The sequence below is a fragment of the Perognathus longimembris genome, chromosome 3 (genome assembly GCF_023159225.1).
Source record: "Perognathus longimembris pacificus isolate PPM17 chromosome 3, ASM2315922v1, whole genome shotgun sequence".
NCBI classification, from domain to species: domain Eukaryota; kingdom Metazoa; phylum Chordata; class Mammalia; order Rodentia; family Heteromyidae; genus Perognathus; species Perognathus longimembris.
In genome coordinates this window covers 94,987,603-95,011,579 of record NC_063163.1, presented here as the reverse complement: position 1 = coordinate 95,011,579, position 23,977 = coordinate 94,987,603, and the positions used below count along the sequence as shown (strand labels likewise).

Genomic DNA, 23,977 nt, shown 5'->3' with positions numbered 1-23,977 from the left:
CACTGGGGCTAAAGTGGCAGAGTGCTAGCCTTGAGCAAAAAGAAGCCAGGGACAGTGCTCAGGCCCTGAGTCCAAGCCCCAGGACTGGCAAAAAAACAAACAACAACAAAAAAAAACTGGCTCTACCCTTGACCTCAGCGTCAACGGGCTCCTCCTTGAGCCCCATGGGGCCCTGATGCATGGGTTAGAGAAGGGTTTCTCTGTTTAATGAGGCAGGAAATGTTTGTTAAGGTTGAGGCCTGGAACATCCCAGGTGGTGTAGGGACAAACTACTCGGAAAAAGCTGGAAGTGTGGTGCTGTAGCTCAAGTGGTAGAGCACTAGTCTTGAGCACAAAGAGGTTCAGGTACAGTGTCGAGTTCAAGCCCCAGGACTAGCAATAAAAAGAGAAGAAAAGCAAAAAAGAACTGGGGGTGTGGCTCAAGTGATAGACCACTCATCTAACATATGTAAGCCCTGAGTTCAAACACTATTACCACTCTCCCTCACATTTATGGCCAGAGATGTTGAACATTTCTTCATGTGTCTCTTGGCCATTCTTATTTCTTTCTCAGAGAAGTCTCTCTAAGTCTTTAGCCCATTTATTAATTGGCTTGTTGATTTTTTTGAAGGATTTTAATTTTTTTTGAGCTCTAAGTATGAGGCCCTTGTCTGATGCATAGGTGGTAAAAATTTTCCCTCTTCTCTTGGCTTTCTATTTATCTTGCTAGCTATGTCCTTTGCCATGCAGAAACTTCAGTTTGATGCAGTCTCATTTATCCAGGCTTTCTTCAATTTGTTGTGATTCTGGATCTTTACTAGGAAGATTTGACCTGTGCCTAGGAGCCCTAGTGTTTCTCCTACCCATTCCTGTAATATTTTCATGGTATCTGACCTTACATTGAGGTCTTTGATTTATTTTGAATTGATTCTGGTGCCGAATGATATATAAGGATCTTGCTTCAGTTTTCTGCATGTGAATAAATAGACAATTTTTCCAGCACCATTTGTTGAAGAGACTGTGTATCTTTCAACCTCTGTTTTTGGCTCCCTTATCAAATATTAGGTGGCTATATATCTGTAGGTTTATTTCTTGGTCTTCTGATCCTATTAGTATGCCAATTCCAAGCTGTTTTGTTGTTGTGTTGTTTTACTTACTATAGTGTTGTAATAGAGTTTGAAGGTTGGTACTGATATTCCTCCAGCACTGTTCTTCCTCTTAAAAATGGTTTTTGCTATTTTGTGTGTGTGTGTGTGTGTGTGTGTGTGTGTGTGTGTGTGTGTGTGTGTGTGCAGGTACGCACGCACGCACACATGCTAATTCTAAGACTTGAACTCAGGGCCTGGGTGCTGTCCTTAAGCTTTTTTTACTCAAGACTATTGTTCTATCACTTGAGCTACAGTGCCACTTCCAGTACTGGGCCTTGAACTCAGGGCCTTGCCCTCTTTTTCTTTGTCAGCTGCTGGGCTTGAACTCAGGGTCTGGGCACTGTCCTTGAGCTCTTCAGCTCAAGGCTAGTACTCTACCACTTGAGCCACAGTGCCGCTTCTGGTTTTCTGGTGGTTAATTGGAGATAAGAGTCTCACAGACTTTCCTGCCCAGGCTGGCTTTGAACCTGGATCCTCAAGTCTCAGCCTCCTGAGTAGCTAGGATTACAGGCATGAGCCACCAGCGCCTTGCCCTTCCTTGAAGTCTTTTGCTCAAGGCTAGCACTCTTATCACTTAGAGCCACATCCCCACTCCAGTTTTCTGGTGGTTGAACTGCAATTCTCATATCTCAGCCTCCTGAGAAGCTAGGATATAGACGCGTAAACCACCAGTGCTCTGCTGCCCTTGCCCTCTTGCTTGGCAAACTCACCGCTGATGTCATACCTCTTTAGCCACACCTCCACTTCTGGATTTTTGCTGGTTAATTGAATAGAGGTAAGAGTCTCATGAATGTATCTTCCCAGGTTGGCTTCGAACTGCAATTCTCAGATCTCAGTGTCCTAAGTAGCTAGGATTACAGGCACAAGCCACTAGCACCTAGCTTCAATTTCTGTTGTTTTTTCTACTGCTCAAGCTCCACATGGAGGTGAATGCCACCTAGTATAGTTGAGGACCTTCCTACCAGGGGCATTGTAGGAGAACTTTCCAGGTTGGTATTGCAGCCTGGACACAATTGTACCTGCCATGCTCCCTAAGACCACATTTGAACAGCTGTGAAAGAATTTTGTTAAAAAGTGGGACCCAGAACAAGGAGAGGAATGGGGAATGGTGTTTTCTCTGCTAGGATACTAGGAGGAGCTGGGAGATTTTACATCATAGAGGAGGGAGATACTCTTCCCTTGGAAACCTAATAAGGTTGTAGGTCTAGAAATGCCACCTTTAAGGGAACCAGGGCACTACTGGGCATTTCAGGTTGTCAAGGCAAGGCAAGTCCTTAGTATTCTTTTCTGAAGGAGTTTATTACCAAGTGGTTGATGTTCTCCAAGTTGAAGCTCTTTCTGTTCTGACAGTGGTTCCAGGTCTCATAGCCAAATCCTATTTGCAGCCTCTGATGTATTGTGCCCATCAGGCTATGTTCTTCATGTGTGCGAACCCATTTGTTCCCCATTATGCCGTACAAAGTGTGTAGACTCTGTCCAGTGTACAGACAAGGAAACTGAGGCACGCAGAAAGTAACTGCCTGCCCAGAATGTCACAAGGCTAGTTAGAAGAGAACTGGGATATGATATTTCAATGTCATCTGTCTAAGTGCCTCTCTGCGCCACTTCTCTGACTGATGCCATCTGCCAAAACAAACAATATCTTGACACTTGCTTTAATCACTGAAGATTTAATTCCTGTGGATGGGACTCCTCTGTCTAAAGTGGGCTGAGGGAAGCACAGGTAGCTGGGCCTAGGCTCTACACACACAGGCCAACTTTCTGAAACTTCAGGGAGATTGACATCTACTAACTCAGAAGGCAGCCACGGGTCTTGGCACCTGTCAGCACTTAAAAGGGGCAATGTGGAGAGATGCTTATTACAACTGGATGCATTTTCCCTTTTATTTTAAATATGGACCACTTTACAGATATGCATGTCATATATGCACAGGGGCCACACAAATCTCTGAATTGTTGCATTTTTAGTCTATCTGCTGCCGAAGCAAGCAAGAATTGATGCATATCCTATGTTTGTTTTGTTGATCTTTTAAAATTAATGTGGCTTACTGGTAGAGTGCTTGCCTAGCATGCTAGCATGCATGAAGCCCTGGGTTTGATTCCTCAGTACAACATACACGGAAAAAGCCATAAATGTTGCTGTGGCTCAAGTGGTAGAATGCTAGTCTTGAGCAAAAGAAGCTCGGGTTCAGTGCCCAGGCCTTGAGTTCAAGCCCCAGAACTAGAAAAAAATAAATAAACCTTAAACTGTCCTTCCTTGTTATTATCTATGGAATATCCTTAAGGATACTAGAATCCACAGGTGCTCATATCCCTTCTATATAATAGTTCACTATTTGCATAGTATCTATTTATATCCTTCCATATATATTTTTTTATTTTATTTTTGCCAGTCCTGGGGCTTGAACTCAGGGCCTGAGCACTGTCCCTGGCTAATTTTTGTTCGAGGCTACACTCTGCCACTTGAGCCACAGTGCCATTTCTGGCTTTTTCTATATATGTGGTACTGAGGAATCGAACCTAGGGCTTCATGTATACGAGGCAAGGACTCTACCACAAGGCCATATTCCCAGCCTCCTCCTATATTTTTTAAATTATCTAAATTACTATCATACCTAATCCAATGTAAATGCTATGAAGTAGTTAATACTGTATTGTTTAGGGAAGAATGATGGAAAAGTGTGTATGTTCTGTATAGACTCAGTTTCTGAAAAGTATTTCCTGTGTGAATGCAGAAGTGGTTGATACAGAGAGCCAACTGTGTTACACGCATAGTTTTTAACATCATGTTATGCAAAAGTAATATGTATTTCTGGCTTGCAGTTTAAAAATAACTGGTACAAAACTGAGCCCTGGCTGGCTCCGCCATCTTGGGGTCTGTGGAGGCCTGCTGGGAACAGGACTTCAAAAAGGTGGGGCTGGGAATATGGCCTAGTGGCAAGAGTGCTTGCCTCGTATACATGAGGCCCTGGGTTCGATTCCTCAGCACCACATATACAGAAAATGGCCAGAAGTGGCGCTGTGGCTCAAGTGGCAGAGTGCTAGCCTTGAGCAAAAAAGAAGCCAGGGACAGTGCTCAGGCCCTGAGTTCACCGCCTAGGACTGGCCAAAAAAAAAAAAGGGCAAAATGTCTGGAAGGCCATTTTTGCTGGCTATAAGCATGGTCTCCAGAACCAAAGGGAACACATGGCTCTCCTTAAAATTGAAGGTGTCTATGCCCAAGGTGATACCCATTTCAACTTGGACAAGAGATGTGCTTATGTATACAAAGCAAAAAATAACACAGTGACTCCTGACGGCAAACCTAACAAAACCAGAGTAGTCTAGGGAAAGGTAACTTGTACTCATGGAAACAGTGGCATGGTTCATGCCAAATTCCGAAGCAGCCTTCCTGCTAGGGCCATTGGACACAGAATCCATGTGATGCTGTTCCCCTCCAGAATTTGAACTAATGAAAATTAAGTAAAGTAAATCTGTGCTCTTGAGGGAAAAAAAACAACACTCTGAACCCTGGGTCAATGTGAAACTGGGGATCATGGGGGCTGAGAATATCAAAAGTTGATGGCCACTTTGCACAAATCACAGAACACCCTCAACAACCTTCTAGTCAGCTGGAAAAGAACCAACAAGGTGCTAGCCTTGAGTGAAAAAGCTCAGGGACAGCACCCAGGCTCTAAGGTTAACACCAACATGCATCTGATAAAGGAGATACTTTCCTACTGTCAGCCTTTCTAAGAGGCCTCAAAAGCCCAAGGACCTGCCTGGTGAGAGGTGGTATCAGCTTCTATTTACAACACTTACAGGCTGAGGCAGAAAGAACATGAGTTCAAGGCCAGTATGAGCTACATAGTAGCAATTTCTAGACCAACAACTCTATAGAGAGACCATTTTTTTGAAACAGAAAAAAAAGTTGTAGTTACAGCTTTTCTCCAACTATGCATATCTATTCTGCTCTACTGTCTTTTGATCAAGGTCAATTACTTGCCTAAGAGTAGGAATTAAGCTGGTAGCCCTGCCTTGAAATTCTAACAACTTAGGAGGCTGAGATCTAAAGATTGCACTTGGAACCAGCCTGGGCAGGAAAATCTATGAGACTCTTATCTCCAATGAACCAGCTAAAAAAGCTGAAAGTGGAGCTGTGGCTCAACTGGTAGAGCACTAGCTTTGAGCAAAATAGCTCAGGAACAATACCCAAGCCCTGAGTTCAAGCCCTAGTACCAGCACACACACAAAAAAGAACTTTGACCCTCCTAATCTCAGCCTTCTGTACTGCTTGAATGACAGGTGCTCACCACTGTGCCCAACTATTAGTAAGGACATCTTACAAACTTTTTTGCCTAGGCTGGCCTCAAACTATTATGCTTCCAATATCAGCCTCCTGAGGAGCTAGGGTTTTAGGCATGAGCTGCTGAGCCTGGCTCATAATACACTTTCTATGAATCTTCATTTTTAAGCATTCTGTCTGCTTGCATGCTTGCCTTTTCCAATCTGAATAACCAAGAAATTCTAAATTTAAGTACAGTTTCTGTTTGGCTTAACAGTTTTACTCTCTATTGTCTCATTCCTTTTACATTTTACTACATAAAACAAGAAGGTGCCAGGCTAACCTTCAACCTGATTGGAAACCTACTCAGCCAAATAAGCAAGTTCACTACTTATTATTTTGCCTTCTATAAACTATGGAACATAATACAGCTAAACTTTGACAGTGTCTAGCAAGATGATCTTTGCTACTGTTTCCAATAGTGTGTTCCTATTTCCTCTGCATTCTTCTGAGAATTAACATTATTAATATTTCTACCAATATCTTTTGTGGTGGGAATGGAGGGAGGTTTGTTTGAAGTGCTGGGAATTGAATCCATGGCCTCTGTATGTTAAGCAAGTGTTCTACCACTGAGCTATATCCCCAGCTATATCAACATTCTTTTTTTTTTTTTTTTGCCAGTCCTGGTGCTTGAACTCAGGGCCTGAGCACTGTCCCTGGCTTCTTTTTGCTCAAGGCTAGCACTCTCCCACTTTAGTCCTTTTCTATATGTGTTGCTGAGGAATCAAACCCAGGGCTTCATGTATATGAGGCAAGCACTGTGCCACTAGGCCATATTCTCAGCCCTCATCATTCTTTTTGATGGCATATGTGTTCCTAAAGATAATCTGAATTTTCTCACACCTTTCAAAACAATTCCTCATTCCCTTTAGATGACCAAATAACATTGTAGCAAATGCATACAATCACTTGATAGACAGGTCTTTCACTTGAGACAGAGACTAATATCATCCCTATTTCTATCAACAGCCTGTTTAAGGCAATCTGGTCCTTTTCTCTTATGCCTCTCAGAATTCTTCCAATGCCTTCTCATTATTCAGTTCCAAAGCCACTGTCAAGTTTTTAGGTACTCCATTCCTGATAACAGTCTTGCCTTGTTTCCTAACACAAGTAAGAGTTACTTGTAGTAGAAATTACTACTGTTTGGTTGCTTGAAAGAACAGAATCTTGGTCTCATTCTCAAAGCAAAAAGTCCAAAATTAATGCCCGACCACTGGATCAAAATCACCATGTCATTGCTGACATGGTGCTCTCCCTTAGGGCAGCAGTCTTGGAGAATCTTCCTTGTACCTTCCAGCTTGTAGCTACTGGTGTTCCGTGGTACATAGCTGTGTTCTCTGCTCTTTCCATCTTCTCTCTCTGAGTGTGAAATTTCCCTGTTAGGATACATTTGATTAAGGCCTAACTGGACAACCTAGGCTAATCCCCTATCTCTTTTTTTTTTTTTTTTTTTTTTTTTGGCCAGTCCTGGGGCTTGGACTCAGGGCCTGAGCACTGTTCCCTGGCTTCTTTTTGCTCAAGGCTAGCACTCTGCCACCTGAGCCACAGCGCCACTTCTGGCCATTTTCTGTATATGTGGTGCTGGGGAATTGAACCCAGGGCCCTCATGTATATGAGGCAGGCACTCTTGCCACTAGGCCATATCCCCAGCCCCTAATCCCCTATCTCAAGATCCTTAATTTAAACAACTCAAAGAGTAAGTAACAGGTAACATTTGTAGGTTCCAGGGAATTGGACCTAACATATTGGGGTCTGTTACTTAACAAATGAAAGTTGATTAGTTGGTTGTTTATGGCCAAGGATTCTGTAGGGGGAACTGAGCTTCCTTTTGGAGTGTTGAAAAAGTTCTAAAATTGACTGGTAATAGAGCACAACTCTGAATATGCCAAAACAATATCTTCCCAAACTCTGCCCACTTTGTTTTGCAATGCTAGGATCAACCTTAGGGTCTCACAAATGTTAGGTGTGCACTTTACCACTGAGCTGCATAAAATGATATACTTTAAATGTGTGGCTTTTATGGAAGGTGGATTGTATCTCAGTAAACCTACTCCATTTTGAAAATAGAATCAGTGAAAGTAATGGGAGAACAGGTCTGTCTGTCCTCCATAGCAGGGCAGGGCAACATGGTTTCTTTGGATATAGAGAGGCAGAGGACACTGTTGGAGCTTCCTTGTATGAGGAAAGCCTAGGGTTTCCTAACAGCTTGCCTTTCTGTGATCTGGGGTATGAAGATACTGGCTGCGATTACAGCTGTGCGTGATTACACTTGGTTGCTATATTTTAATATCTATTAGGAGAACTTTTAGAGAAACATAAAATATCTAGTCTGGAATACAGTTACCATGGTTTGATAGGCCTTCTCATGTCCATATCCCTTCTTTTAAGTGTCCAAGGAAGATCCTAGCCTTCATACCACTGATCTCTGTGTACTACACAGTTGTTTACACATTGGACTTCCTTCAGTTTCTCCTAGTGGCCAGCTTATTTGAATCAGAACCCAAATGGGCATCTGCTCTTCCCTCAGGTTCTCATAATAGGTTGAAGTACAGTGATAAAAATGTTCTAGGGGGCTGGGAATATGGCCTAGTGGTAAAGTGCTCACCTCATATACATGAAGCCCTTAATTCCTCAGCACCACATATATAGAAAAAAGCCGGAAGTGGTGCTGTGGCTCAAGTGATAGAGTGCTAGCCTTGAGCAGAAAGAAGCCAGAGACAGTGCTCAGGCCCTGAGTTCAAGCCCCAGGACTGGCCAAAAAAAATGTTCTAAAAGTTGATTGTGATGGTAGTATCCAGATGAGGGTCTACTGTCTTCCACATACCCCTCATGGCCTGTTGAAGGAACAGTGCAGCAGTGTTGTGGGCCTTCTAGCACAGCCTGAAGCCTCTGGAGCTAATACCTGACTCACTTCTGCCTGCCCCTTAGTTGTGAACTGAATGGGAGATGGAAAGAGGAGAGTGGTGTAGTTGTAACCAAGAAGGTATCTGGGGTTACCTTCTCTTGGTACTTCTGAATATCATAGTTGTTTGGAATTTGGGACCTTACTCTTCCCTTGTGAAGCTCCCCGTCATCACCTGATAGTTCCATTGTTTAAGGATTGAATGCTGGCTCTTCTCCCACATTTATCACATTTCTATAGAGTCTTCTAACCCAACACGGTGGTGTATGCCTGCAGTCCCACCAGCTTGGAAGATGGAAATAGGACGATCACTGTTTGAGGCCATCACTGTGAGACTCTATCTGAAAGACAAATTAATTTTAAAAGATACAGGTCACGGCTTATGTGTTAGGATACTTGCTAGGAGGCTGACTTCAATTCCCAATACTATCCTTCCCCACCCTCACCCCTGTGCGCACCCTCAAAAAGGTGTTTTCTGTCATCAACAGACGACTTGGCTTTTTCTTTTCTTTCTTTTGCCAGTGTTGGGACTCAGGGCCAAAACACTGTCCCTTCTTTTTGCTTAAGGCTAGCACTCTACCTCTTGAGCCACAGCGCCATTTCTGGCCTTTTCTGTTTATGTGGTGCTGAGGAATTGAATCCAGGGCTTCATGCGTGCTAGGCAAGCACTCTACCACTAAGTCACGTTCCCAGGTCCACTTTTTTCGGGGGGGGGGGGGGCATGGGGCTTAGACACTGTCCTTGAGCTCTCTTTGCTCAAGGCTAGTCTCTACCACTTTGAACCACAGCTCCACTGCCTAGTTAACTGGTAGTTAATTGGAGATTAGAGTCACATAGACTTTACTGCCTGAGCTGGCTTTGAACTGTGATCCTCAAGCCTCTTGTAGGTAGATTAATAGGCTTGGGCCACCAGCACCCTGCTGACTTGGCTTTTTGTAGCATTGTTTGGAGTCATAAGGAATGCTCTTAGGGATCTTCTCCCACACACCCCCTCCCCCCCAGGAGTGCCATGGGTGGACTCTCTTCCTTTGAATAACATCCTGACCTTAAGGGCTGCATATCTGGTGTTTTGGTCATTGCAGTTCATTTTGATGTTTAAGATGGCCTCATCCTTGCCCAGTGTTAGCTCTTTTTTTTTTTTTTTTTTTTTTTTTGCCAGTCCTGGGCCTTGGACTCAGGGCCTGAGCACTGTCCCTGGCTTCTTTTTTTTTTTCTCAAGGTTAGCACTCTGCCACTTGAGCCACAGCACCACTTCTGGCCGTTTTCTAGGGCTTCATGTATAGGAGGCAAGCACTCTTGCCACTAGGCCATATTCCCAGCCCCCCCTTCCACCCCCCGGGTTAACTCTTAAACCTTTCTGGTCACACTGGAGGCTCTTCCCATGACTCTCTTTTGCTGTGGCATCTAGGGCCAATATTGTTGCTCCATGGAGCCCTGAGTCCTTGTGAAGGCAATGCAGTATGAGTGCTGCCCTACCGGTTGCTTTTGAACCTAATTGTGAACAGAACTAATAAATAACATGAATTTGTAATTTTGTTTTTTATTTTTCTTGTTTTGTTTTTAGATAGGGTCAAACTGTGTAACGTAGATTGATTGATGTGTGTGTGTGTGTGTGTGTGTGTGTGAGAGAGAGAGAGAGAGAGAGAGAGATGGGGCTTGAATTCTGGGCCTGGGCTCTGTCCCGGAGCTCTTCAGCTCAAGGCTAGCACTCTACCACTTTGAGCCACAGCTACTCCCAGTTTTCTGGTGATTAATTGGAAATAAGAGTCTCACAGACTTTCCTGCCCAGGCTGGCTCTGAACCAAGATTCTCAGATTTCAGCCTTCTGAATCGATAGAATTACAGATGTGAGCCACAGGCGCCCAGCTGCACAGATTGATCTTGAGCTCATAGTTCTCCTTCCTCAGCCTCCTAAATGCTGGGATTGCAGGCATGTGCCAGCATGCCTGTCTACAACACTGTTTCTATAGTAGCAACAAGAAAATTCCATAATTTCTCTGTAATATTTCCAAGTCCAATTAACCGTAGAGTTTTTACTTCTGTCATTTTTTGTTTTTTGTTACTATGAATGTTTTGGCTCCTTATGTCAATGCTTGCTTTACTCTTAAGTAATTTCAGGGTAAACAGGTTAAAATTAGCACTCATGACAAGGTGTAGACTAAAAGCTTAAGATTCCATCACATCTCTTCTTGTTCTTAAAATGTCTTACTTATACTGGGAACATGCAGTTTGGCTTTTTGTTTCCCTTTTAAAATGCAAAAAGGCCTCTCAAAAATAATCCTACCACCAACTTTATATCAGACTTGTTTGTCTCAATTTATTTTGAGGTTTTAGGAATCACATGTTTTTCTTCGGATTCTATTTTGTTGTCTTAGTAATGAAAGCGTTACATGATTTCAAAGTGAAAATTAGTAACAGTAGGTTTGGAAAAGATCCATTTATAACTCAGTTCTTGATAGTTGCTGTTTACTTATGATTGTGGTTTGTCCTTTCAGTAGTTCTTTTAGCAGGCCTAAGTAATTGTGTTTTAGATTTCTCAGGTCCTGTATGAAAGATTTGGTGTTTCCCTCCTGCTTTCTCCTTCTGCAGCTTACTCCATGACATGTCATTGAGCCTTTGTGCAAGTCACAGGCACCAGTGGCTCACACCTGTAATCCTAGCCATCTGGAAGCTGAGATCCAGACACTTGTAGTTCAAAACTAGGTAGGTGCTCTACCACTTGAGCCAAGTTCCCAGCCCTAAGAATTGTAGTTCAGAACTAGCCCATACAGACAAGTCTATGAGACTCCCAAATAGCCAACAAAATAGCCAACAAAAGTAGGGCTAGAGGAATAGCTCAAGTGCAGCCTTGAATATATGTATATAGCCCTGAATTTGTTAGATTTATTACCTTAACTGAAGAGACACTACCAAACTGTTTTCAGACAGGAAAGAGAAGTTTATTCCTAATGGCCTGCCCCCAGGGCAGGATGGAGACACACAGAAAAAAGGGGCAAGCACCTGCCCTGCTAGGGTTTAAGTAGGGAAGGAGCCTAGGGAAGATGTGACCACACCTGATGAGATGTGACCTCAGAGCCTGGGAACCTCCCCGTCTGGAGAAGCCGTGTGTGACCCAGGACGTGACCTCAGAGAAAGGGGAGGTAACTGCCTCCGGGTGTACCCCTTAGGTAATGCAGGTGCTGGGCGGAGACTTAAATAGGGGGGGGAGGGGGCATCTCGTGCAGATTGACCCAGGAACTGGCACTGAGGCCTTCCCGGGCAGATCTTCCAGAATTCGAACTCCCCCCCTCCCCCCCCCCAAAAAAATTAGTACATATCAAGCAATAGTTGAAAGTTTATAAAGCTCTTTTCTCTGTCTTTGTCATTCGTGGGGCTTGAACTTAGGGCCTGGGGTCTGTCTCTGAGCTTTTTTGCTCAAGGCTAAATGCTCTACCACTTTGAGCCACATTGCCACTTATCGTTTTTTTGATGGTTAATTGGAGATAAGAGTCTCATAGACTTTCCTGCCCCGGCTAGCATCGAACTGCAATCCTCAGATTTCAGTTTCCTGAGTAGCTAGGATCATAGGCGTGAGCCACTGACACCTGACTTTATAAAGCCTTTTCTATGTGTGTAGTAGGAGGTCCTAGGGATCAAACCCAGAACCCATGGGGTCATACACTGAGCACATGCTATGCCACCAAGCCATATCTCAAGCCTGTAAATCAGTTTTAACATTTTGTTTCTCATTCAGGCATGTCAGTAGTAGTTGCCTCATTGGGTGGTTGGAAGAATTAAAAGTATTAATATAGCTGGGTGCTGGTGGATCACACCTGTGATCCTAGCTACTCAGGAAGCTGAGATATAAAGATCACAGTTGGAAGCCAGCCTGGGCAGGAAAGTCAGTGAGACTCTTATCTCCAATAAACTACTCAAAAAAAGCCAGAAGCGGGGCTGTGGCTCAAGTAGTAGAACACTTGCCTTGAGCAAAAGAAGCTCAGGGGCACAGCCAGGCCCAGCAAAATAAGTAAATAAATAAAAATTAAAAGGCATCAATACATACGAAGTCTTTGTAAATCTTTCTTTTTTTTTTTTTTTCTTGCAGTCCTGGGGCTTGAATTCAGGGCCTGGGCTCTGTCTCCGAGCTTCTTTTGCTCAAGGCTAGCACTCTACCACTTGAGCCACAGTGCTACTTCAGGCTTTTTCTATTTATGTGGCACTGAGGAATGGAACCCAGGGCTTTATTCATCCTAGGCAAGCACTCTACCACTAAGCCACATTCTCAGCCCCCTTTTAAATCTTTTAAGTAGTTTCCAAAGGAGTTTCAAATCAACCTATCAGTTTATAAGTACAATGCATTTTCATCAATGTCACATCTTCCATGGCTCTCCACTGGTCTCTCCCATACACTCAAGTTATGTGGTTCCACTTTCACATATGTACATTGAACATAATGGTTGTATTTGGTCACAAAGTTTTTACAGCTCTTCCTGGTACTTGTTACTTTGCCTGCTCTTGCTATAGGTTATCATTTATAGTCTTGTAATATCCAGCTTTAGGTGCAGCCTGGATACTTGAGGTTTTGATAGTGAGCAGAAGAGGTGGAGTGAGTCCTTTTTCTGGGCTGGCTTAACAGAGCTGGGGTGCTTTGGAACAGAAGGGAACTCCATTACCTCTGTCTGGGCCTTACCCAGAAGCCACATGTAGACTTAGCTGGCTCTAGGGTTCTCTTTGCTTCGGTGTTATCCCTGAGCTTCCTGTGGTTCTCCTGCTGTCCATCTGACACACCATCATCCTTCAGGGACCAGGTTTCAGCAGATACTGACTATGGGGGGCTCCTTCATTCCTGGCATGTTGTGTGGTTTCAACCCAGAAGTTGGGAGTGCTGACAGAACCTCTTCAGTGCTCTGTGCTTCCATGCAAAGCACTCCCTGTCTGCTATTTTGTGATCTCTCAGTACCTTGAAGACTTAACAGGACAATCAGCTGTATGTACAAGGCAGAAAGCACAGGCTTTGCCCTTCTTTGCTCCCCTGCCAGAAGGATGAGCATTTCCATGGAGGGAAGAATATGTCTCAGAAATAAGATTTTACCCATATATCCCTTCACTGACCACAGGGCATGGTAGTAATTTTTTTTTTTTTTTTTTTGCCAGTCCTAGGGCTTGGACTCAGGGCCTGAGCACTGTCCCTGGCTTCTTTTTGCTCAAGGTTAGCACTCTGCCACTTGGGCCACAGCGCCACTTCTGGCCATTTTCTGTATATGTGGTATTGGGAAATTGAACCCAGGGCTTCACATATAAGGAGACAAGTACTCTTGCCACTAGGCCATATTCCCAGCCCCATGGTAGTAATTTCTATGGGAAACCAAATAATGCTATTTTGGGGTGTATAAAGGACAGTCAGTAAGGCAGACCCTGTTGGGCAGTTTGAAAAACATGGCATGTGGTGGCTTTCACTTGCCACCTTCAAGTGGTGCATGGCTCCCTTTGCCTGTGTGGTCAGCAGAAGAGCACAATTCTCAGCAGGCACAGCTAGGGGCACTCCGTGCAGATTGGCTGCACATATTACGTCAGCAGGGGAAAGGCAGCAACAGGCTGAGCATGAAAGTGAAAGCACTTCCATACCAATAGTAGAGAGGCAACAGCTGCCTGCATCTGCTTCTGAGAGGCTCTGTGCTCGCAGGCTAGCTCCTGAGAGGAGACTTGAGATGCCTCTTCACCTTCTCAACTGAATGCCCTTCCTATTAGGTGGAGTAGCTGCTTTTTGGAGGCCCTCAGTACCCTTCTTGCTTCTTTATTTCCTTGTGTCTTTTATTGACCTCCAAAGAATCACTGGCAGGATGGATTCCAGAGGAGGCTGAGCTGAGCAATCTCAGTCAGGCCCAGAGGACAGCAGGCATGCAGGAAGAGCCTCAGCTGGGTGGCTGGGCAGGGTGAGGGAGTTGGGGAAAAGAATCACATGATTGTGCTGCTCATTTGGGATTAAACTGCTTCCTGTTTTTATTTTTAGGACGAATACCTTTCCCTGGTGGCCCGACTCATTATCCATTTTCGGGACATTCGTAAGTAAGATTTCACATTTCTGGGTTTTCCTGATCTCTCTAAGAAGCCAGCTCTGTTGCTGTGTGGTGAGGTTTTTCTGGGCAAGGCTTTCTGAACAGGCTGTATGAATTAGAACATCTGTCTCCATTTGCCTGCTTCTGGGAAGCTCCCCACTGTGCAACATTTGATTCCATATTACCACACCCTCCCCAAAGCATCAGCCTCAAAAATGCAAATTCTGAAACAATGGAAATACTGGCCTCCAGGTGGTCTAAAGTGGGCTCCTATTTTCACTTGTCCACTTTGTTTTCCTTTGTATAGGATTTTGCTGTTTTCTCTAGGCAGTTCTTACACAGTTTACCCTAGAACAGACACTTCCTTACTTAATAAATGGTTTTATTGGCCTGATCTAAATGTACATTTCTGTGAAATTGGAAGCTTTTGGGGTCAGCTTCTTAAGTCTTCACTACTTGCTCTTTGCCTTGTTAAAGGGTCCTTTGTGTATTATGGTGGCCCCCCTTTGATTCAGAAGACTCTGCTTTAGTGCTGTCAGCCTGGTGAGGCAGCAGCCAGCTTTTCAAAAATGAGTTTTCAAAAACATTGCTCCCATGGCTGGGAATGTGGCTTAGTGGTAGCATTCATGAAGCCCTGGGTTCAATTCCTTAGTACCACATAAACAGAAAAAGCTGGAAATGGCACTGTGGTCCAAGTGGTAGGGTGCTAGCCTTGAACAAAAGGAAGTCAGGGACAGTGCCCAGGCCCTGAGTTCAAGCCCCAGGACTGGCAAAAAAGCAAAAACAAAAAAACAAAACCAGTGCTCCCAGATAGATGCAGCCTATGAAGGGAACCTGGGCTGGAAGCCATTCTGGGTTTTAGCCAGCTGCCTTCCTGCCCACCCTCGTTGTGTAAGCACTGGGGACAGGCTTCTCTTCATACCAAGCCCTTCCCCTATGGTTTAACAACAGTTTGAATGTGGGTTGTAGAGGCAACTGCAGCTTTAACAGTCATTGAGGGAGGCAAAGGGGGACATTTGAGAACCCTATAGCCCAGTTGGGGTTTGTTCCACAGTTGTTTTTTGTTTTTTAACCAAAATGGACAGCACAATAGAATTCAGATGCTCTCTCTTTGGGGTGTTCAGAAAGACCAGAAAAGTGTAGGAGAAGGAGCCAGAACCTAGAGAATATGTAACCAATGATGTCTCAGCATGGACTCATGCCATCCTCCTTAGGACAGTGGCTTGTTAACTCACACAGCCCATAGTTTGATGGATTTACATGAAAGGACTGAGTAGAACAGTCTGGGTCACCAGCTGTTGGGTCACTTCTTGTCTCATTTCTAGGTAGGATCAGTTCAATTTTAACAACTGACCTCTGTTTGGATGCCTACAAAACTGATTCAGAGAAATATATATTCAAATAAGATTGCTTAGCCCGGATACCAGTAGCTCACACCTATAATCCTAGCTACTCAGAAGGCTGAGATTTGAAGATCAAGATTCAAAACCATCCTGAGCAGAAAAGTTCATGAGACTCTTATCTCAGATGAGTCACAGAAAAAAAACGGCACTGTGGCTCAAGTGGTAGAGTATTAGCCTTGAGCAAAAAGGAGCTTACATAAGCACCCAAAGCCAAAGTTTAAGTCCCATGACCACCACCAACAGCAAAGTTAAATAAATAAATAAATAAATGAGATTGCTTATTTGATTTTTTTTTTGTGTGTTTTTCTGTAGATAACAAGAAATCTCAAGCTTCCGTCAGTGGTAAGAGTTTTTCCTTTTGAAAAAAAGTATTTTCAGAAAGCCTCGTTTAGAGTGGCAGGAATGGGAAGTACACTCTTCACTAGAGGGCAATAGTCAAACGATTAAAAAAAATGACCAGCCCCTCCCCAGCCTTTCCTCTCCCCTGTCTTCCTACAAACTGAAATCAGTGATGCCTCTCCATCCCGTGTCCTCTGACAAAAGATTATAAATACTCAGAAAGCTGTTCATTCATTACCTAAGAGTTGTGAGCTCTCTGGAAGAGAATTATCATGATATATTTAGTGTAATAATATAGTAGCATGTCATATGGAGTATGAAGTTAGAAAATTTGTGAGTTCAGAAGTCTTCCTACTTTAATTTCAAGATTCTTTTTTTTTTCTGCCAGTCTTGGGACTTGAACTCAGGGCCTGAGCACTGTCCCTGGCTTCTTTTTACTCAAGTCTAGCACTCTACCACTTGAGCCACAGAGCCACTTCCAGCTCTTTCTGTCCATGTGGTACTGAGAATCAAACCCAGGGCTTCATGCTAGGCAAGCACTTTACCACTAAGCCACATTCCCAGCCTTTTGTTTGTCTTTGTTTTCAGTGCCAATCCTGAGGGATGAATTTAGGGCTTGGGCACTGTCCCTGTGCTTTTGTGCTCTGGGCTAGCTCTTTACCACTTGAGCTTTACTTCTGGATTTTTGGTGGTTTATTGTAGATAAGAGTTTCATGGGCCAGTTTTGAACCACAGTGCTTAGATTTTAGCCTCTTGAGTAGCTAGGACTATAGGCGTGAGCCACCAGTGCCCACTTAATTTCAAGATTTTATTACATAAGAGGAATTATGTCAACTTATCTCTTGTCTTGGCTTACTGAGCTGCAGATCCAGGCTTACTGGCAGTGAGGCCCTGGGTTCAATTCCCCAGCACCACATATACAGAAAACGGCCAGAAGTGGCGCTGTGGCTCAAGTGGCAGAGTGCTACCCTTGAGCAAAAAGAAGCCAGAGGCAGTGCTCAGGCCCTGAGTCCAAGGCCCAGGATAGGCAAAAAAAAATAAAAAAAATAAAAAATAAAGGCTTGTCAGGCTTACTGGCAGATCTGTAGCCTGTCAGAAAGGGTTTGAGGACTGGAGTTATGGCTCAGTGGTACAATGCCTGCTTGCCTAGTATGCAAAAGGCTATGAGTTCAAACCCCAACAATACATAAATAAATAAATGGCATCATAGGTTGTATGGCTGAAAATACTAGATGCCCCAGTCTGTATAGGCCCGTCGGAGCCAAGGCTGGGCAAGACCAAGTACATGAGGTCTAGAGATTGCCTGGGTTCTGGACAATAAGATCACTGTACATTACCTAATTCTGTGGTGAGGCCACACCTATCCATAGATAACTGCTATGAATTGTGATGGTGGCATCATGTTTCTTGTGCTTGGTTGTGGCATTGCTCACTGAGCTGAGTATGCTGCCTTGGGGCTTGTGAACACAACTTTTCCCCCTCAGTGCTGTGTGGAGCCTTTTCCCACTCCCTTAGCCCGTCGGGTATGCTGCTCTTGGCATAGAGCCATATTGGAGCAGTATCCTGCAAAGATTTGGCAGCCAAGGTAGTGCCTTGGTATATCAGCCTACTTGTGGAGAGTATCTGCCTAGCCTCTGCCCCTCCAGCTTCTCTGATCTGACCTGTGTGATCACCCAGTAGGAAATCTGGATAGCCAGGAGGAGCATGACTGCCAATTGCACTAAAAGCCTGTATCCAACTTTAGTTTAGCTGTGCACACATCAAAGGAATTGTCACTCAGTACTTTGGTACAGGCTTATCCAGGGGCATAGGGTATATTCTCTACTCTCAAGAGGCTCATCTTTTGACAGCAATGACTGACATGCCCAGAGTCCTATCTCCAGTATTTAGAAGGCTCCAGGACTCTGGCTTTTGCCACTTGGGGTTTTTGAATAGGTGAAGCCTGTGGGTCAGAGGAGGTCTTGCCCCATCAGCCTCATACCTATGCTACTGCCCAGTTCAAGGTGTTATCCTGTGACTCTGTGCCCTTGTTCTCATAGATCCCATGAATGCACTGCAGAGCCTGACTGGTGGACCTGCTGCGGGAGCTGCTGGGATTGGCATGCCGCCTCGAGGCCCAGGACAGTCACTGGGTGGGATGGGTGGCCTTGGGCCCATGGGTCAGCCAATGCCTCTCTCAGGGCAGCCACCGCCTGGGACCTCAGGAATGGCTCCTCACAGCATGGCTGTTGTGTCTACAGCCACTCCGCAGAGTGAGTACCACTCTTCCTGAAGGACTTGTTGGCAGGCAAGGCTGCCTTTTATTCCTGTGTTTACAGTAGTATGGAGAGAAATCATGGAGAAGCCCTAGGGAGTTTTGTCTTGTGCATGATGGTTATAAAGAGAAAAAAAACCTCTTACGTCCTCTTTGAGCTACCAGAAGGGTTGAGTGATACTGGGCTCACCCTACAGGGTGAGGGGAGGGTAGGGAAGGCTTAATGAGGTTGAGGAGGGCTTGTGTTTTGTCACTGAGATAGAAACATTACATTCCAGAGGATTCTTAGCCATCAGTGCCATGATGGGTCCTCATGTTCCCACAGTCTTTGTTCTGATGCCTGAGGGATGGCTCTTTTGACACTGCTCCTGCCCCTGGGTCAGTGCTGGCTATGGCTCAGAGCCAGGCCTTCATCAGGCTCTCCTTCCATGAAGGAGGGAGGTGCTTTGCCCTCTTTGTGCTTCATTATCCCTGCACACTCTGCCCTGGCTAGGAGTAGGCTGGCTTTCTTTTTATCATCAGTTTCTATTTTATAGTAAGAAATGGTTTTGAAATGTATTGGTTTAGGGTGTCCACATGAAGCCAGATGCTGGTAGCTTATATCTGTAATCCCGGCTCCTCAGAAGGCTGAGGTCCATGGATGGACATTCAAAACCAGCCTAGTCAGGAATGGCCATAAAATTCTTATCTCTGGTTAACTACCAAAAAGCCAGAAGTGGGGGCGGGGGTATGGCCTAGTGGCGAGAGAGCTTGCCTCGTATGCATGAGGCCCTGGGTTCGATTCCCCAGCACCACATATACAGAAAACGGCCAGAAGTGGCGCTGTGGCTCAAGTGGCAGAGTGCTAGCCTTGAGCAAAAAAGAAGCCAGGGACAGTGCTCAGGCCCTGAGTCCAAGGCCCAGGACTGGCAAAAAAAAAAAAAGCCAGAAGAGGAGCTGCAGCTCAAGTGTCAACTTTGAAAAACTTAGGAGACAGTGCCCAGGCCCTGAGTACAAGCCCTAGGATGCTCACACACACAAACATACAAATGCTTACATGATTAATTCTCCTAAACCTCTCTTAAAGCACTTAGTCAGAAGTTGAGTGATGAAGCTCTGGTATCCTGCCCACACTCTCCCAAGCCTGACCCTAGGCCACATCCTGTTTTTAACTTCTATGAGGCCTGGTCTACTGGGTGGCACTAGTTGAAAGTTGAAGTGGTTCTCAACTGTATCCTGTTGCTCTCTCTGTCAGGACCCTCTCTGCATTGACTCCTTGCCTTTTGGTCTTCCTGAAATGGATTGTAGTACCCAGGGATTGTCTCTTCCTAATGCCTTCTGTAAACACCAACACATGATTAAGGGCAATTCAGGCTTTTACTCAGTGCCCAAGAAGGTAAAGCCTAGGGCAGAGGCTTTGCCAGGGAGTCTCAGAAAGCAGGCTTGGCCAAGTACTGGTGGCTCACACATGTAATCCTAGTTACTCAGGAACTGAGGATTACAGTTCAAAGCCAGCCCAAGCAGGAAAGTCTGTGATATTCTTACCTCCAATTAACAACTAACAAAAGCCAGAAGTGTGGTAGAGTGCCAGCCTTGAGCAGAAAAGCTCAGGGATAGTGCCCACGCACTGAGTTCAAGCCTCAGGACTGACATACAAAAAAAGAAGTGGGGGGCTGGGAATATGGCCTAGTGGCAAGAGAGCTTGCCTCATATACATGAAGCCCTGGGTTCGATTCCCCAGCACCACATGTATAGAAAGGGCCAGAAGTGGTACTGTGGCTCAAGTGGTAGAGTGCTAGCCTTGAGCACAAAGAAGCCAGGGACAGTGCTCAGGCCCTGAGTTCAAGCCCCAGGACTGGCAAAAAAAAAAAAAAAAGCAGGCCTGGAGACACTGGCGGTAGTTTCTAGCTGACACTAGTTAGCTATGGTAGAAAGTTACATAACCAATCCAGATAACACTTTCTACCTGATCTCTCTGTCTGATAAATGGGAGTTGTTGGGGTTTGTTTGTTTCTTTTAACTGCCCTCAGCAGCCTGAGAAGCTGTGACAGTGGCTTTGCCCTACAGTCTAGGCAGTGTGTATGACGATCTAGGGCTGCATCTCTTTAAATCCGGATCTCTTTTTCCAGCCCAGCTCCAACTCCAGCAGGTGGCGCTGCAGCAGCAACAGCAGCAGCAACAGCAGCAGTTCCAACAGCAGCAGGCTGCACTACAGCAGCAGCAGCAACAACAGCAGCAGCAGTTCCAGGCACAGCAAAGTGCCATGCAGCAACAGTTCCAAGCAGTAGTACAACAACAGCAGCAGCAGCTTCAGCAGCAGCAGCAGCAACAACAACACTTGATTAAATTACATCATCAAAATCAGCAACAGGTAGTAGGTTTCCCTGTTCCCACAGTGAGTCTCTGTCCCACAGTTGGTGAGCCCAGGAAAGGTGTCAGGCCTTGGTACTAGATGTGGGGACTAAAACCGTCCTTCTTCCATGGGCTTCCTGAAAAGCATAGGAGAGAAGACACTGCTGGGTTGGGAAGATGATGCTACATAGTTCAGGAGGTTCTCTCAGATGACACTTGGCTCTGTGTTGCAGATCTACCATATGCCATGAGGACTGGAAGCCATTCATATTAAGAATTAACTGAGTGCTGCTGGTGCACACCTGTAATCTTAGCTCAGGGGGCTGAGACATGGAAAGATCATAGATTAAGCCAGCCTGAACAGAAAAGTCCACAATAATACATCTCCAGTGAACCAGTAAAACTACTAGATTAGAGGCATGTCTCAGGTGGTAGAGTGCCAGCCTGTGAACAGGAAAAGCTAAGCAGGAGCATAAGACCCTGAGTTCACGCTCCAGAACTGCCATGAGAAAAAAGGAAGCGAAAAAACAAAGACATTAACTGAAGCAAGAAGAACAAGAAGGGGCTGGGGAGATAGCCTAGTGGCAAGAGTGCCTGCCTCGGATACATGAGGACCTAGGTTCGATTCCCCAGCACCACATATACAGAAAAACGGCCAGAAGCGGCGCTATGGCTCAAGTGGCAGAGTGCTAGCCTTGAGCGGGAAGAAGCCAGGGACAGTGCTCAGGCCCTGAGTCCAAGGCCCAGGACTGGCCAAAAAAAAAAAAAAAAAAAAAAAAAAGAAGAACAAGAAGGGATTCTGAGATTCAGTTTTTCTTGGAGAATATATGTGCCTTCAGTTTTGTTTCTGCTGCTCTTTGGTGCAGTACCAGTTCAACTCCAGGTGTTTGTTAGGGCAGTGGCAATGCACCTTAGGAGCCTTGCTGGTCAGAAGCGGCTTTGTCTTCACATGGTTTGTGTTCAGAGGTTAGATATGTTCGATGTCTGTCTTCATGGCTGGTTGAGGAAGAAAAGATCCAAGGGAGCCTGCTGGCCCTTGGATCTTAGCAGTTCCTCTCCCAGAGCTGACAGTAAATCTTTGGCCTTGCTTGCTCTCCTCATCATGTAGAGCAGACATTGAGATCCTCATGAGGCTCATACTGCTGACTTCTTACTCTACTCTAAAGTAGCATTGGAAAGACTACAGAATTCTGCAGTTGTCCAAGCTTCTAACTCACCTGCTGTTGGGCTGTACCTATTCTTTTACCTCTTACCAAACCTTACATATTTCCCTTAAGCCATCCCAGGGACAGACCAGTCTATTGGCCAAGGCACAGGCTCACAGTGACTGGAAGATGGCTGGCATGGGCCTCAGGGGCACAGAGCCCTTCTGGTAGCTATGCTTTCTTCCCTGTGTGAGAGGCCAGCCAGTCAGGTCTTCCTGAAAACTGGGTTTATGTCTCCAACTGAGCTTCCTGGGGTTGAGGATGGCATAAGGAGCAGCTGGAACTCCAGAGGCTTACAGGTGGTAACCCAGTGCTATTGTTCTGTTCTTAGATACAGCAGCAACAGCAGCAGTTGCAGAGGATAGCGCAGCTGCAGCAACAGCAGCAGCAACAACAGCAGCAGGCGTTGCAGGCCCAGCCACCAATACAACAGCCTCCAATGCAGCAGCTGCAGCCTCCCCCTTCCCAAACCCTCCCTCAGCAGTTGCCACAGTTGCATCACCCACAACACCACCAGCCGCCGCCACAGACGCAGCAGCCCCCTGTTGCTCAGAACCAACCACCACAACTCCCGCCACAGTCACAAAGCCAGCCTTTGGTTTCACAGGCTCAAGCTCTCCCTGGACAGATGTTGTACACTGCCCAGCAGCAGCTGAAATTTGTGAGTACCTGAGGCCCACTGTGGAACACATGCTTCTCTCCCCATGGTGTTGCATATAGCCAGTGGCTCTGCTAGCAGCAACTCCTTTGAGTTTAGGAAGGTTTCTTGATGCTGTGGGATCAGGAAGCCTCTCCCCATGCCAGCCTTCACATGTGGCTCCATAGCACAGGCCAGCAAGAAAACTACTTCCACATGCTACACAGAGGTTCACAAATGTGTGGCTATGTGGGAAGTTTTAGTAGTATCTGTTGGGCATCAAGGTGGTAATGGTTAGGTTGACACATAATTTCACCATTGGGAGGATGTGCTGGATATAAGGTGTCCATAGTGCTGTACTTATTGCTGGGAGCTATCTTCTATGCCAAGATTTTTTTTCTTTTTCTTTTGTGCTGGAAATTAAAACCAAGGTCTCACCTAAGTGAAGCGTGTGCTTTTGCACTGAACTACACTTCCAGCCCTGAGCCAGGTTATTTTAGCCTTGTCATTACCATATTTTTGAGAGGCATAGTCAAACAAAATACTATTTCTTTTCAATCTCATTGTACATTTGTATACAAGATGAGACCTATTTTAACAAAGGACAGAATATTGCCACCAAGACAGAGGTATCTGTGAACAAGGTCCATTTGAATATCCTTTGAGCTCCTCTTGAGTTTTGTGGCCTTTTCTATTTGTGATTCATTGACTGGCATAGGGACAAGGCCCTTGCCTGAGCTGAGTGAGAGGCCTTGCAGAGGCACAACATCCTGGGGTGTCGTGAGGAACGTATATGGTCCCTCACTTGCCACCTGAATCTTTGTATGCTTCTTGGTGAGCTGTGCTTCTTGTGGGGATTGGCTCTGGTATCCACAAATGTCTAGGGAGGAGCTCCTTGTTTGCACCTGGCCAGGATGTGCCCTGTCCTTGTGGAGGCTTCTCCATGTGGTGGTCCCACAGTTGTCTACTTTTCCTGCCTCACTCTGTTGCCACACTCATCTTTCCAACTGAGCCTGCTACTGGCTGGCCAGCCCTGGTTTCCTTCAAGGTGTCTGGGCTCTGAATGAGACTCTTGTGAACTGTCAGTGTGTTTCGCCAGAAGGATGAGTGAGCAGGGCTGTGGACTTAGCTTTGGAAACCATCACTTTGCTCCTGTGATGGTTGGTGTGATGAGTATGTGGAGAATCCCAGTGGAGTTCTCAATGCTGAATCCCAATGCAGTTTCTCTCCAGAGTTGGGGAAGTGGGGCTTGGCCTTGCAAACTTGACATTTCTGATGACTTTATGGGACCAGGAATGGAAAGTAAAGTAACATCATAGTCTGAAATCATGATAGTCTCATCTCCCACCTCAAAAAAAGCCTTATCAGTTCTCACAGCTCCCACACAGGTAGTGGACACTCTGCTCGCTGCCCTTGGTAG

At 45.4% G+C, this 23,977-nt stretch overlaps 1 protein-coding gene, 1 non-coding gene and 1 pseudogene across 8 annotated transcripts in view; 2 read left to right on the top strand and 1 right to left on the bottom strand.

Moving 5' to 3' along the window:
- The window catches only part of Med15 (mediator complex subunit 15), a 62,600-nt gene that overhangs the window by 22,369 nt on the left and 16,254 nt on the right, over positions 1 to 23,977 (top strand). For 4 of the 7 annotated variants that reach the window (XM_048343430.1, XM_048343428.1, XM_048343427.1 and 1 more), the window contains exons 3-7: positions 14,343 to 14,394; positions 16,104 to 16,133; positions 18,170 to 18,382; positions 20,493 to 20,734; positions 22,252 to 22,581. In XM_048343430.1, the coding sequence (XP_048199387.1) occupies positions 14,343 to 14,394; positions 16,104 to 16,133; positions 18,170 to 18,382; positions 20,493 to 20,734; positions 22,252 to 22,581 (867 nt within the window). The remainder of the gene's footprint in view (positions 1 to 14,342; positions 14,395 to 16,103; positions 16,134 to 18,169; positions 18,383 to 20,492; positions 20,735 to 22,251; positions 22,582 to 23,977) is intronic. The other 3 variants (XM_048343432.1, XM_048343431.1, XM_048343429.1) reach the window with 1 other exon arrangement.
- Positions 2,577 to 4,574, top strand: LOC125349726 (annotated as a pseudogene).
- LOC125349772 lies at positions 3,016 to 3,119 on the bottom strand. The gene has a single exon (XR_007210584.1). It is a non-coding gene; the product is annotated as a U6 spliceosomal RNA (small nuclear RNA).